Source organism: Rhagoletis zephyria, unplaced genomic scaffold, assembly GCF_001687245.7.
Source record: "Rhagoletis zephyria isolate East Lansing unplaced genomic scaffold, Rhagoletis_zephyria_1.1 Rzeph_scaffold_00295, whole genome shotgun sequence".
Taxonomy (NCBI): Eukaryota; Metazoa; Arthropoda; class Insecta; order Diptera; family Tephritidae; genus Rhagoletis; species Rhagoletis zephyria.
This window is the reverse complement of record NW_016157379.1, coordinates 194,285-209,279: the sequence shown is the minus strand read 5'-3', so window position 1 is coordinate 209,279 and position 14,995 is coordinate 194,285. Positions and strand designations below refer to the sequence as shown.

Below are 14,995 nucleotides of genomic sequence, written 5' to 3'. Positions count from 1 at the left end.
TGGTAATAATATACAATTGTACTGCACTATGGATGCAATAAAAAAAAAAATCGTTATAAAAACTGATTTGGCATATTTTCTTGATAAAAAGGGATAAACTCGACACAATCTCCCGATGTAATAAATATTAGTCCATTTTTGACTATTTGGCCCATTTTTTGGTCCGAAAAATAAATTGGAAATGGCAACCGTGGAGATATCGAACTAACATGAGAAGGCAACATCGCGTGGACGACGGGCACGAAGAAAATGAAATATCCAACAATATAAGCTTTTTAATGGACAATAATTTTTCGGAGAAAAGATTCTTAGACGCGGCATCGAAGAAAACGAAACCATGAGCGCACACGAACACAGTGAAATCACCCAGTGCGGAAGGACCTGCTTGTATTTCAGATGAACAACCGGCGTAAATTCTGTTCTCGGCCCAAACCGATAAGCGGGTTTTCAACAAAATAAGCTAACACCTTCGGTGAAAATCTGATTTTCAAAAATAATGTTTGGTACTCATAGTTGAAAGGAAGTAGGAACAATTGCAATAATAGCACAGTAGATTTTAACAACAAAGCCACATTGTCGGTCTTTACTTGTTAAAAGGCGTAGGGGTATTATGGGATCTTTGATTTAGGAGTGTATTTAATTGAAAAGAAAGTAAATCATGGACTACATACTTAGTACATACTTAGAATAAAGTAAGCCGGGTTTGTGTCATCTAAAATCCACAGGCAGATGATCCAAAATAGCAATTAGAGAGTAAGTTTTCATAGTTATGAAAAATGTACCAGATCTTTACTTTTATTTAAAATATTGAGGTAGATAGTTTTTCTTGAGTTATGGTGTCATAGTCATCAATCAATCGCTTCTTCATACATGAGAATCGTTCTTACGATATATTACGTCCAAGCCGAGTGATGGTGATATTGGCTCCGTAAAAATTTCCTCCGCAAGTCTCGCCCTAAAAGAAGCAAAATTTGTGTTTTTTCATATTGTTCATTTCCAGGCTTGGTACACAGTATCGGTCATAACAATAGCACCAGCATTTCAAAGTGATATTGTTTGCCCATTATGTTTATTTATTTATTTTTAAGGATTCTCATTCTCTAACAAAATCTATATAAGCCCATCTTTAAAACTTTGTAGAAAACTAATGAAAATGCTACAAATTTTCATTTAAATTTCAAACTTTTTTCTCAGAAGTGTTAGAATTTACAGTTTTAAAGCCCATTCAGTTTTAGTGCAATAATGTGCAAGTTTCAAGTGGCTAAAAATTACCGTTGATTCTTAGAATTATTTTTAGAGGATGTTTTCGTTTTCTTGCATATAAAAATAAATTGTGTTTATTCGTTAAGCTGCTTTTAAACGGACCGATTTCTATCGACTGAGGAATTGACTAGCCAAAACATTTAAATTTACGGTTGAATTGCCATTTACATGGGTCGATTTTGGTTGAACGACAAAAATCGACTAAAGGCAGCTTTATATGGAAACAAATGCGACATGCGACGCTAATTTTTAGCCACTAGAAACTTGCACATTGCCACATTAAAATTGAATGGGCAGTAAGATTGTATAATCAAAAAAATGCAACACTTCTAAGAAAAAAGTTTGAAACTGAGATACAAATTTGTTGCACTTTTTTAAGTTTTCTTCAAAGATGGGTTTAAATAGGTTTTCTTAGAGAATGAACTGTGTTTTAATTGAAAATTTGTAAATATAAATAAATAAAAATACTAAGTGGCAAACACTTTGAAAGGGGTGCTAATGATATGACCGATACTGTACAACGTTGAAAAGTTAACTACCGGTCATAACCAAAATCAGTATAAAAAAAAATGTTTATTTTATTATTAAAACCACGGCTACGAGTATGAGTAGTTAAGAGCTTAACTATTTTATAGAAACACAATGTTCCCCAAGCAGAAACTACATAGGAGTCTCTAGTTTTTAGGCAAAAATTATTCAAATATTCATTGCCGCCATTTATAGCGGAAATTCAAGTTTCCCAACAACAATTTCATTTCCGGTTATTTTCGGTAATCGAAAGCTACCAGCTGACTGTCAAATCAACCAGCTGCGTTTGTTTACATTCGAAGTTAATCAGCTGTGCCAGCGCGTGTGTGTTTACAAATTTTAACTAAATAAATAGAAGGTAAATTTAGTTATTTCTTGTTAAACATGAATTAAATGAGAATTCTAATATGATTCTAGATGAGCATCTGTTGTTTAATACGCAAACGTGTATGCGTAAATTTGTTGTATCACCCTCCTTCGCAAGTTTACTTGTTCAATACCTACTCCATATGGAGTAGAACATCATTACTTGCGCAACCAGCAGCTCTTAAGTCCAATTTTGGTTCTGTTAACTATGCCACCGCTGCCTCAACCGCCACTGGAAGTAAGTCCAACGAGTGGCTAACTATTTATCGACTGCCGCTGATACGCCTTGCTGCCGGTTTTCAACGTCTGAAAATCTACCAAGGCGGGCTCACGGCACTGGCACTACCAATTACTATTGGACTATCGGAACTCGGACAAGTGTCACCCAACTCAGTTGCGATAGTAGGTGTTATTGGTGCCTCAGGTCTTTTGACATTGTCATTATGTAGTTTGGTTGTGCGCAACGTCGTTGGATTCATGTACATCAATGAAGAGCGGGACAAAGTAAAGGTGGCTTATGTTAATTACTGGGGCAAGCGTTGTGAAGCAGTTGTGGACATTAATGATTTGGATGTCGATTGGACGAAAGTACGGCCGACTGTTTTTAATTTGTATCAGAAGATTCGTTTGTATAGCAACAAGAATCAGTCTTTTAAATTATTGATGAATTATGGGGTTGTTGTCGAACCTGAAATTTTTACAGGAATATTTGGCGAATAGAATGTAGTGCGTAGAACACAAGAGGTAGTATATTTTACGACTTATTTGCATTATACATCAGACGTTGGTGATTTTTTGCACACTCAGCTGAAAAAATTAACTTTATAATTTAGCTAAAATAGTGTGTACAAAGGTATCTTAATGTAAAGTAAGTGTTTAAAGTTAGATTTTATTAAAAAAATATATGAAAGACCGTTAAATAAACATAACGTCCCAACCATGTAATATATGCACGGGTGTAGGAAAAAAATTTCTTGTTTGGAATGTACATATTTCGATTTACATACGTCACCTGAAATGCAAAAAGACGTAACATCATCGTAAATGAAATGGAAAAGTCGTAACTACACCTTTTCCAATAGTATTTCAGAAAATCACAAATGTATTTCCGAAAACTACAAATGATTTTCAGAAAAACTCAATTAATTTTGAGAAAAGGCCAAATGTGTTTCAGAAAACCTCAAATTATATTCAGAAAACCTCAATTGATTTTCAGAAAAGGCCAAATGTGTTTAAGAAAACCTCAAATTATATTCAGAAAAACTCAAATAAAATTCAGAAAAGGCCAAATGAATATCAGAAAACCCCAAATGTATTTCAGAAAACCCATGATAAAAATATAGTAAGGTAGAACCGCTGAGAGTCACTTTTAAAATTCTTGACGTTTCCAAACAATTTAATTTTTAAATTTACTCACAAACTCACACACACATTTTCATTTTCAATCTCAAGCAACAACAATTTCGAACAATTTCATTTTATTATTTTCACATTTATATGATTTTAAAATGTTGGCAAACTTCAAAAAAAAATCATGGCCGCCAAATTGAGAGAACGGTTATACCTTGCTATGTTTTTATCATGAGAAAACCCCCAATGTATTTCAGAAACACTCAAATGAAATTCAGAAAGGGCCAAATGTATTTCAGAAAACCCCAAATGTATTGCAGAAAAACACAATTGAAATTCAGAAAAACATTGGGAAATTGGGTCAAAAAGGTTATTCAATAAAAGGTTATCTCTATTTTTATAATTTTATCGTAATTGTTTGATATTTTTTTTTGTATAGCTAAAGAAACAAATCACAAAAAAATTAAAATAGCTCAATAACAATTTCGCGATAACTTAAAAGTAAAGCAGAGCTAAATTAAAATAAAATCAGTGACTTAAAAAAAAAAATCGAAATACTAATTATTTTCAGTACCTACCTATTCACGCATATCAGAGTTTAAAACTGATAGACACATTTGGTTTAAATATTTATTAATTATTTTGTTATTTATTCATAAACACATATTACATAGTACATAACAATTGCATATGCGTGTACATGTATATGTACATAAGTATATGTATTTATACTAAAAAGCTGTCAAAATATTTTATACTTAGTGTCCCTGAAGAGTGAATTAACTACTTATATTATACTTTATTTTTAATATTTAAGTAGTATAACTTATGTTGTAACTTATAAGTTATAACTAGGGATCATTCTTAAGCATCGTAATGTCTTATCTTAAAGTCATAAATATGTTCCAAGGTAAAATAAGGGTTTAAGGGCATTCAAAGATATAATAGGCGTCATCGATTCGCCAACAGTTAACGACTGGCGAAACGAACGAACTCAATGAGGTACAACCAAACTCGCTGTCGTCTATCCGTGCTAGCTAACTTTGTTGCTGCTTTCACATGCAAAATTTTTCGTTAAGCGACCGGATCTCAAACATGGCAAGCAGCGATGTGGCGAATCGATGACGGCCTATAGTTCTGTTCGCTATGCAAAAAACTTGTACAAGCTGTTACTAAATAGCGTTCGTTTGAACAAAGAACCTGTAAAACTTGCAAGTAGAGAGCACAATTTTGACATTTCATTTGAAGAGGAAGTTGCAAGGGTGCCGCCCATCTCCGTACCGCAATTCCGCTTTCAGTGAATTTGACAGAATCGCCGTTTGTTTGACGTTACAATTGTGCAACTTATTAACGTGTTTCTTGTAAAATTTCTCCCCTTCTTGCCCGCGTTTTGGCATTTATCTCTTGCAACTGCACCAGTGTGACGTCACACAAAAATTATTCTCAAAAATCCTGTCCGAAGGGCGTATCCTTGTATTCTATCATTCTGGGCTAATTATATATGTATTTTCTAAGAGTTTAAAAATAATTTTGTGTAGTTACGAATGCCATAAAAACAGTTTAAATGCAATTTTACCTAGAAAAATTTTACGACTTTAGGGCATTACAACGCTTAAGATGTCCTGTTAAATATTTAACAAATACATACGAATGTATGTATGTTTAAGGCATGTCAGGCAAGTTTTCACTGCGCTATTGATGCGTATTAAGGTTATTGTAAAAAATTATTTTAGTGGCAGCTACTTCGGCTCAGCTTGCCTCGTCGCGGTGTTCTGTTGCATTGTCTGCATCTGCACTTGTACCCTCTGGCCGCTCGTCTAACACAATCGCATTGGATGGTTTCTTATCATGCTTATCATTTGCCAGTTGTTTTGCTTCCGCGACCTGTTTTGAAAATGCGTACAAGGAAGGTATTATTTTTATAACTCGCTACACAAAATAAACATATGTACATATTAAAAAAGCTAAAACACTTGTACGTAATAGGCTGCACTTAAGAAAGGCATAATTATTTTTATTTTTAAATACATACATATATGTATATACAGTTCTGTTAAAGCGCTTAAGTACTCACCGTGTCAGGTAACTTTTTGCGGAATGTTTCTGGCAACAACAACCCTAAGATGCCCGCCGATAAGGATGCTGCTCCGAATAGTAGCAGCGGTAAGGCCTCATAATATGTACCCTTTATTATTTTTATTTTGGAACAAGTGCAAAAATAATTTTCATGAATTTCTTAGCCGACGTTTAAGCAGAAAAAGTACTAATACTTTACCAAAAGCGGCACAAAAGGTGCTAGCATTGCGCCAAAACGTGCAAACGTAGACATCACTCCAACGCCACCACTCCGTATTAACTGCAATTGGGTTGGGGAAATAAAAACAAAAAAATTAACAGCTGTTTGTGGCGTAAGAAACGGAAAAAATATTTCGCATGCCTAATTCGTATGAGTGCATTTAAGATACATAAGTACCTATGTATATCGTTGCCTTAATATAGAAAGGCCCTATCTGACATCGTCGCTGATTTACAAAAAGTCGTAACTAACTAAAAATCGAAAATTTACGTTTTAATTGAATTTGATGCATTTGATCGAATTATGTGGCCCCAAATCGTTTTATGCAATAAAAGAAGTTTAGTTAGTTACGGCTTTGTGCATTTCAGCGACGATGTGAGATAGGGCCTTTCTATATTAAGGCAACGATATGTATGTATGTTTGTATGTCATAGATGCAGTTACTAGTCAACAATGCAAAAAAACAGTATTTTAAACATAAATACAAACAACATGAATTGTATGAGTAAAACGAATGTGTCGAAATGCAAGACCAAAAAACTGCGCTTACATATTTAAAAGCTTAAATAACAATAAAATTATTAAATAAACTAAAAAAAATGCAGCGGCTTTCGGCTATACATACATACATATATTTAGGGGATTCTCAAGTCGTGTTTAGCGATGTCAGACTTAGTTTTTGCTCTGATGAAGTGAGCTCAGGCTCAAGAATTTTTACTGAAAATCAAGTGGGAGCTTAAGCTCACTTTTTATGCATGAGGCCCAATGCCTCAAATTATTCAAATTTGTATATGCAAAATAGCGGTTAAAAACGTTAAAAGAGATTTCCTATCAGTTCAAAAAAATATTCTGAGTTTCGCCTGAAAAAAAAATTCACCCGAAAATTTGTCATCCGCTCATAGTAAAACTATGGAAACCAAGAGTGAAAAGTGAACCGGTTCGGGGAAAATGAAACTCATGATAAGGCTGATTGGTGCAGTTACAAATCTATTAAACTAGTATTGACACATTTTTAGACTTTAAGACATTACTACGCTTAACACGTGTTGTGAATCCCCTAAAAGTACCTTAAAATAAAAGAAAATAAATTAAAATTAAATTTAACAAATAAATTAAATACAACTAATTTACACATAGTTAAATTGGATAAAATGAAAAAATTCAATTAAAATAAATTCAACTAAACTAAAACAAAATAAAATAAAATTAAAATTAAATAAGATTAAAAGGGACGGGCTTGAACCGTTTGAAACGCTTTTTCTACTTATTAACTGGGTCTGGTGGTGAACGAGGACAAAACGCAGTATCACCTGTCATCACACAATCAGTCAGAGCATACGCGTCTTGGCACCCACGTCCCTGTTGACAGTTACAAGTTTGAAAAAGTAGACGACTTCGTTTATTTGGGAACCAGTATTAACACCAATAATAATGTCAGCCTTGAAATCCAACGGAGAATCACTCTTGCCAACAAGTGCTATTTTCGGACTGAGTAGGCAATTGAGAAGTAAAGTCCTCTCTCGTCACTTTATAAGTCACTCATCATACATATGCTGGGGTATGGCGCGGAGGCATGGACATCGAAAACATCTGATGAAGCGGCTCTTGGAGTTTTAGAGAGAAAGATTCAGCGAAAGATTTACCGACATTTACGCGTTGGCGATGGCGAATACCGCAGACGATTTAACGATGAGCTGTATGAGCTTTACAACGATATAGACATAGCGCAGCGGGCTTGGTCATGTCGTTCGAATAGACAGAAACGCTCCTGCTTTGAAAGTATTCAACGCGAGCCGCGATGCTGGTAACAGAGGAAGAGGAAGGCTTCCTCTGCGTTGGAACGACCAGGTGGAGAAGGACTTGGCTTCACTTGGCATTTCCAATTGGCGTCAGTTAGCCCAGAAGAGAAATGACTGGCGTGCTGTTTTGGACTCGGCCAAAATCGCTTAGGCGGTTAGAGCGCCAATAAAAAAGAAGAAGAACTGAATCATTAACCCAACCGAAATTTTCTGCAAATGTTTGATGCGAACCGAACCACTTCTCATAGAGGCTAATGTTCGTTTCGGCCAATTTTTAATAGAACAATTTTCTCACTTTTTTGCGTTTCTTAAATATGGTAATACTTGTTTTTGTTCGGAAATGGTGTTACTTACACCTATCTTAGAAAATGCATTATAATCAGTTTTGTATAAAGAACAAGATTCCATCGCTAAATTTTAAAAATGAGAACTTAAGAAGATACATATCGTCGTTTAAAGTGCAAAACTGCGTATGAAAAATAGAAATGTATAAAATTTAAAAAATTAAGTAAAACAAAGTAAATCAAAATAAGATAAAATGAAATAAAAAATAAAATCAGATAACGTGAAATAAAAAGATAAATAAAGTTAAATACAATAAAATACAACATAACAAAAAAAAAACACAATTATGTAAAAATATAATAAAAAATGTCGGTACCTGTTTTAGAATACACAAAACAAAAACAAATTTTCAACTTACCGTTGGCATCATTTCCGCTGTGTAAGTATAAATCACAGCAAACGATGAGGTAATGCCTAGTTTACCAATTAAAAAAAGCGTCACAATAGCCCAAGTTGAACCTTTAAAATGTTTCAAAAAAGTTATTTTCAATATTACTTGACAGATTATTCCCCTATGCTTATTGAAATTGCATATAATTATTTACGTGTCTCCAAGTTAGTTTGCACTACATTGAGATTTTTACGAAAGCAATAATTAAAGAGAAAATATATAAATATACATATTATTCACTATAAATAAATATATGTATAAAATAAATTAATATAATTGTATAAAGAGTTAGGCTGACAAAACTATTCTGTGTACTAAATACTTGCTAAATATGATTTAGTTAAGCTTTTCAATTTAAATCAAGACATTTGCAAACCAGGCCATTTTTATATACAAAATATATTTAGAAAAAGTCATTCATTCTTAACATTTCAACAAAAATTTATCAAAACTGTCAGAATTTTGTCAGCCTGCATTATTAAATAAACCTATTATTTGGTAGAATAGACGAATATACTACCTTTGGTCAAATAGCCGCCAGCTACGCAAGTGGCGGCACAGAGAAATAGCGAACCTGACAGAGCGAAGCGGCGACCTAATTTTCGTAATGACACCTAAAATATTATAGAAACTTTTATTAGATGCAAGCCAGTTAGTAGAACTACAACTCATTCGACCCTATTATGGTTGTCGACGTCGACGTAATCAAAAAATAGCCCTGGTCAGTCCAACTCCGGTTAACTGGAGTTGGACTTGCGAGGGCTATTTTTTGACAAAAAAAAAAAAACATTACATCTACGTCAATGTCGCCAACCATAATAGGCCTTTAGGCGCTTTACACAACTCACCCAAGCCAGCGTGTAACCGGGTATTTCAATTAGGCACACTAAAATAAAATTCAAATATTTATTGCCACTAAGGCTCGTAGAATTCAAAGAGAGTCCATAGAAAACTACAGCATTTATTGCCCTGCAATTAAAGAACTAATAAAACTCCTCTCCTCCATTCTGGCCCACTTACCAAATGTAGAGCATTATTGTGTAACGTAAAAGCAATGTTTTTGATTTAAATATTTCCTGCACTGCTTTCCATATTTCATTTTTGCCCTCTTGCCCATCGTCCTTTAATTCTTCCACATCCAGATAATTATCTGTGGCTTTCGTCTGCGCTGTCTTGGTAGGCGTTGATGGCTGCGATACACAATTCTCCGCCTTGAAGCTGGCCAACAACGATAGGGAGAGCTCTCGCTTATTTACAGCTGCGGCGCGTTTTATAATCACTCCGGCCTTTTCACGTTCATTTCGTGCCAACAGCCAACGCACCGATTCCGGCACGAACCAGTAGTAGACAATGAAGAAAACCGGCGGCACAGATAGCGCATATTGTAGCAGCTGCCAATCGTGTAGGAGCCATGCGGCAGCACCCACCAAGGCCTCTCCAACGGCATAGAAGTAATTGAGCACTATTGAAGACATTTCACGCATGCTGGGACCAACCATTTCTACGCCTATAATGAAGGCCAGTGGATATACGCCAGACGTACCTACTGCGTTGAGGAAGGCAAATACCAGAAAACTAGTATAGTCCCAGGCCATACCTTGGGCGATGCCAGTGATGGCCATGAAGACACTACAAAGTATGAAGATGTTTTTGCGGCCGAAACTGTGAAACATTTTTGTTTGTTTAATTTGTCTACTTATATAAAAGTATTTGCTAAGATGTCGTACCGATCCGCCAGATACCCAGATATTGCGGTTCCAACAACGAGACCGGCAAAATGCATAGTGCCCACAAAAGCAAGCTTCCAGGCGTTTTCCTTGCAGGTCAATTCCCACTGTAGGATAAAGCGATATGAATATGTAAGTAATTTACATGCATAAATATATATAAAAAAAATAAATTTTAAGTGAATCTAGTATGTTTATAGTGAGTGACTTCCATTCCAATTAAAAAATGGTAGCATTATATCTTTGTTACCAAATAATTTTTGCCGACATATATAAATCAAAACCTATAAAAATAGAAGTTTCGTAATATAAATTTTGCCCTTTGTGGCTTAAGTAAACACGGTTTTAAAGACCAAACAGGGGGTTTAGCTGGCTATCCGTTCGCGGCAAACAAAAGAACGTTTTAGTGACGATTTTATTTAAATAGAACGTAATCAAACTCGTACAATCTCGCAATCTCTCTCTCTCTCTCTTCCAATTTCGTATTCGTTTCTTTGTATCATGATAACCAGCCTAGAGAAAAGCTGGCCAACGAAGGTTAGATAGCTTCTAGCTTATCTTACGAGCATGAAAAGTAAACTTGACCCGAAGAATATCGATGCTGATGCTTTTATATCACCAGGATATACATTGGCAGGACAACACCATTAACCCTGTCCTAAGACTGTCCACACTTGCTCTCAGAGAGCACCCTTCAACTAACCGAGATATGCCATTTCCCGTTTATTAAGTACCGCCGCCGAAGAGTAGTCGGATTTCAGCGAGCCCGAAATATCAACTATGAGAAATACACGAGTGCGAAGAGCTTGAAATGCTGGCCGACAGGAACAATGCCCGAAAATTTTACCAGATAGTTAGGCGACTTACCTTCGAAACTGATACGGCTGTGTAAAATTACGTTGAGCAATACCACCAGCTCCGTCAGAATTGGGAAAGACCTCTCCGAGCCGTTTGCTACCAAACGGGGTTACAGACAGGGCGACTCACTTTCATGTGGTTTCTTTAACCTGATGTTGGAGAAGATAATAAGAGCTGCAGAACAATTGCTGGCGTAGGCGGATGACATCGACATCTTCGGTAATCGCGAAGTCTGTTCTGCCTTTTCCATGTTGGATAAGGAAGCAAACCGAATGGGTCTGTCAATGAGGACAAGACAAAGTATCTCCTGTCATCAAACAAACAGTCAGGGCATTCGCGCCTAGGCACCCACGTCACTGTTGACAGTTATAATTTCGAGAAAGTGCAGAATTTCGTTTACTTGGGAACCAGCATTAACACCGATAATAATGTCAGCATTGAAATCCAACGCAGAATGACTCTTGCCAACAAGTGCTACTTTAGACTGAGTAGGCCATTCCGGAGTAAAGTCCTCTCTCGACGTACGAAAACCACACTCTATAAGCCACTCATTATTCCCATGCTGGTATATGGCGCAGGAGCATGGACAATGACAACATCCGATGAGGTGTGAGTATTCGAGAGAAAGATTTTGCGGAAGAGTTACGGGCCTATACGCATTGGCGACGGCGAGTACCTCAGACGATAGAACGATGAGCTGTATTAGCTTTACAACGATATCGACATAGTGCAGCGAACTAAAGTACAGCGGTTCCGCTGGCTTGGCCATGTCGTCCGAATGGAATGGAGTTTTGAAAGTAATTAACTCGGAACCCGCTGGTGGTAGCACAGGAAGGAAGAGGGAGGCGCCAGTGCGATAGAAAGACCAAGTGGAGGAGGACTTGGCTTCACTTGGCATTTACAATTGGCGTAACTTGGCACAGAAAATAAACGACTGGCTTTGTTGAAAAGTGAAAGTACATTGCGTCACCGTCACCGTTTGACATTGGTCCACAAAATCTTAAAATCGCTACTACTCTTTGCAAAAATTACTTTGCGCTTCTTCTATTAGTTTGTCGTTTTTAAATAAATCTGCATTTTTCACAAGCAGAAAAATATATTTGCTGGGTCGGAGCTGCTTCGGCCGATGGAGTAATAGATGTACACGATGTAGGGAGACAGCGGTGGCGCAAGCAGCAGTACCGCTACTTTGTTCTTGGCGAATTTGACAGAATCAGCTGTTCGTGTGACGTCATTTTAGCAAACTGTTTGTATGTATGCAGAAATGTTTATATGTATGTAAATATGGCGACCTCCATGGTTTGACAGTTAACACTCTTTCTCTCCTCCATTTCCAATTATTTTTTTCTTTTATCTACACTATTCGTTGCTATCTTGACGTCATCACACGCAGGAATGCGCAATCTTGTATTCTATCATTCTTGATAGATGTATATCTTATATGTACATACATATCGAGCCCTAACCGCCAAAATAACGTAAGCAACATTTTTTTCGAAATTTTCTTTTTGATGCAGAAGTGCATCTAGATGCTCTAAGAATACATCTGCATCAAAGAGAAAGTTTTGAAAAAATATCGCTTATGCTATTTTTATTATCATATTTATTATTATTACATTTCTGTTAATCATGGTTTTCGTTGTTTATTGTTTAAATAAAACAGACTCCCTGGAGATGACAAGAGTGTCGAAACGCGTAGGAGGAGCAAGAGAAAAATATAAACATTTCGCCTTTTTACTCCATCGGCCGAAGCAACTCCAATCCAGCAAATAAAATTAATCGAAATTAGGCCCATACAAATATAAGAAAAATTTACGTTATAATAATAATATAAACCAAACGCACACTAGTTGTCACATAAGAAATGTTGAAGGTTGAGCTAATTTGTGCGGCACCATCTCCGTTCCAACTTTTTCGACAACAAAAGGGCATGAGTGATAAAATGAAAATGTATAAACATTTTTTGTATAAAATATGGGCAGAAAAGAATGCTACTCATACGCCACGTACATACATATCAACGAGCGATTCTATCTACAAAGGAATTGGCAGGGTCATCCGGTAAACAAAAAAAAAACACAATTTGTGACCCAGTGTAATTGTTTTAATTAGAAAATAATGCTGGCTCCCTCAAAATTACTAATGCGCAGGCTTGCGGTGGTTTCACTTTAAATCACTTATTAGCAAGTTGGAAAAATAAAATATCCATCACGTAAATTTTCGGAGAAAATTACTTTAAAATTTTGCTTGCTGTTATTGCGCATTACTAGCGTTAACTTCGAATTTTCGCGATTCTTTCAGATTGACTTAGTCTCTTTAGAATAATTTGACTGATACTGTGTTTTTAAGTGAATATTAAATTTTAAGTCAATTGATGTTTTGCTTTTCATGAAAATTGTTACACATGTTATGCATGTCGTCATTAAAAATTAGTATGCTAAAAACAGAGCTGTATTTTAGTTTTACAAACCTAGATATTTAAAAAAATAACATGCGTAATTATTGAAAGGGGAAAGAAGATAAAATTTCGCAGGCCTGTATAATATCACAGGTGTACCGTAAAAATTTGTAGCTTTAAAATAAAAACTGGGCTATTTTTTCGATCATAATTGATTGTGTCGTAATTATGTGAGCCTTAATCATGATAAAAACATAGTAAGTTAAAACCGTGCTCTCAATTCGTCGGCCATGATTTTTTTTTTTGAAGTTTGCCAACATTTTAATATCATAAAAAAATGAGAGTAAAAAAAGGAATTGTTGTGTGTGTGTGAGTTTGTGTGTGAAATTTCAAAATTAAATTGCTTAAAAAATCTGCATAAAAATATTTAAAAATCTTTTCAACGGAATTGTAAGAATAAGATTTTTGATGCTGTTTTTTTTACTTTTTTCAAAGTTTGGTTTAAAAATGTTCTGATTTGGACTTATGGGATCTCAGTTGAAAGGTATTTTCACACTGTTTTTATTTCTGGCAAAAAAACGGCATTCGTGTCCCATCTTGTTTTTTCGAATACCAACACATCTTAATTCAACTTTGAATGACGTTCGTTCATCCTACCTTTCTCTTCCATCCTTTGAATGTGTTTATTAGCAAAGAAATAAAAAGGGTGAGAAAATACCTTTCCAATGACACCTCTTAAGTCTAAATCGGAAGAGTTTAGGTTTAGTTATTCAAGTTTTTCCTATACCAATCTTTGAAAAAAGTTAAAATACAGCATCAAAAATCTCATCATTACGATTCCGATCAAAATTTTTTTGATTTTTTTTTTAATTTTTTTATGCAGATATTATAAGCTTGAACCGTTTTGTCATTTGAGGGGATTTTTTAAAAAACAAATTTTAAGAAACTATTTTTATTCATAAAAAACTCCATTTTTGGAGGTATTTTCAAATCGGTCCAGCTCACTTAAATCTTAATATTTTTCCGAAATATTTTGGTGGACGTCTTAAAATATAATAGATTTTATAATTCCAATGGAAAAATAGTACCGATTTTTTTTTGTATGGGAGTGATGCAGTCTAATGTACATACATATGTACATATGTATGTATAACGATTATTATCACTGCTATATGTAAATGCAGTTAAAAATAAAATTCGAAATTTCCGCTTCATGGCATACTTACTTCTTGCACAATGGTCCGCTCCTGATTGTCATAGACCCAAATATTGCAGCGCTCCCGCCCATTGTGATTGAAATCGCTTTTCGGGCATTCGCTTGCTTCTTCACTTGTATTGTAAATTCTGCTCACTTCATTTGCGACAAGCGCTAACGTATTATTTGCTTGGTATCGAAAGCAATTTTCCGGTGTAAAATGGCCTTTTTTGTCATAGGTGCCAGGTACTGCATTGGGCAGCCAAGGTTCGTGTAAACTTGGTGCGTCTGGATCGTCGCACTGTGGAATCAAACACCTTAGGCAGTAAATTAAACGGAAAGTGTATGAAAACGATTTGGAAATAATGAGATCAAGAAGCAAGACAATTGATTGCGTGCGATGGATACTGCTGTAGAGTGCGTGTGATATCCCTGCAGCAAATGAAACTGGTTCAGAACTTGCGCTGAGCTAGCCTGAA

General features: G+C 35.5%; 2 protein-coding genes across 3 annotated transcripts in view; one reads left to right on the top strand and one right to left on the bottom strand.

Moving 5' to 3' along the window:
* Window positions 1-2,074: 2,074 nt before the first annotated feature.
* On the top strand, window positions 2,075-3,183 carry LOC108358787 (transmembrane protein 186). The gene is made up of 2 exons (XM_017610273.1): window positions 2,075-2,149; window positions 2,209-3,183. The coding sequence occupies exon 2, from the start codon at window positions 2,209-2,211 to the stop codon at window positions 2,875-2,877; it is 669 nt and encodes a 222-aa protein (XP_017465762.1). The 5' UTR covers window positions 2,075-2,149; the 3' UTR covers window positions 2,878-3,183.
* Window positions 3,184-3,806: 623 nt separating this feature from the next.
* The window catches only part of LOC108358780 (organic cation transporter protein), a 14,492-nt gene continuing 3,303 nt past the window's right edge, over window positions 3,807-14,995 (bottom strand). Inside the window, exons 2-11 of one of the 2 annotated variants that reach the window (XM_017610262.1) lie at window positions 14,548-14,833; window positions 10,066-10,172; window positions 9,359-10,000; window positions 9,187-9,307; window positions 8,859-8,952; window positions 8,493-8,513; window positions 8,306-8,406; window positions 5,783-5,863; window positions 5,582-5,692; window positions 3,807-5,391 (exon numbers count right to left, since the gene is read on the bottom strand). In XM_017610262.1, coding sequence (XP_017465751.1) covers window positions 5,257-5,391; window positions 5,582-5,692; window positions 5,783-5,863; window positions 8,306-8,406; window positions 8,493-8,513; window positions 8,859-8,952; window positions 9,187-9,307; window positions 9,359-10,000; window positions 10,066-10,172; window positions 14,548-14,833 — 1,699 coding nt within the window. In that variant the 3' untranslated portion in view covers window positions 3,807-5,256. The remainder of the gene's footprint in view (window positions 5,392-5,581; window positions 5,693-5,782; window positions 5,864-8,305; window positions 8,407-8,492; window positions 8,514-8,858; window positions 8,953-9,186; window positions 9,308-9,358; window positions 10,001-10,065; window positions 10,173-14,547; window positions 14,834-14,995) is intronic. The other variant, XM_017610263.1, reaches the window with a different exon arrangement.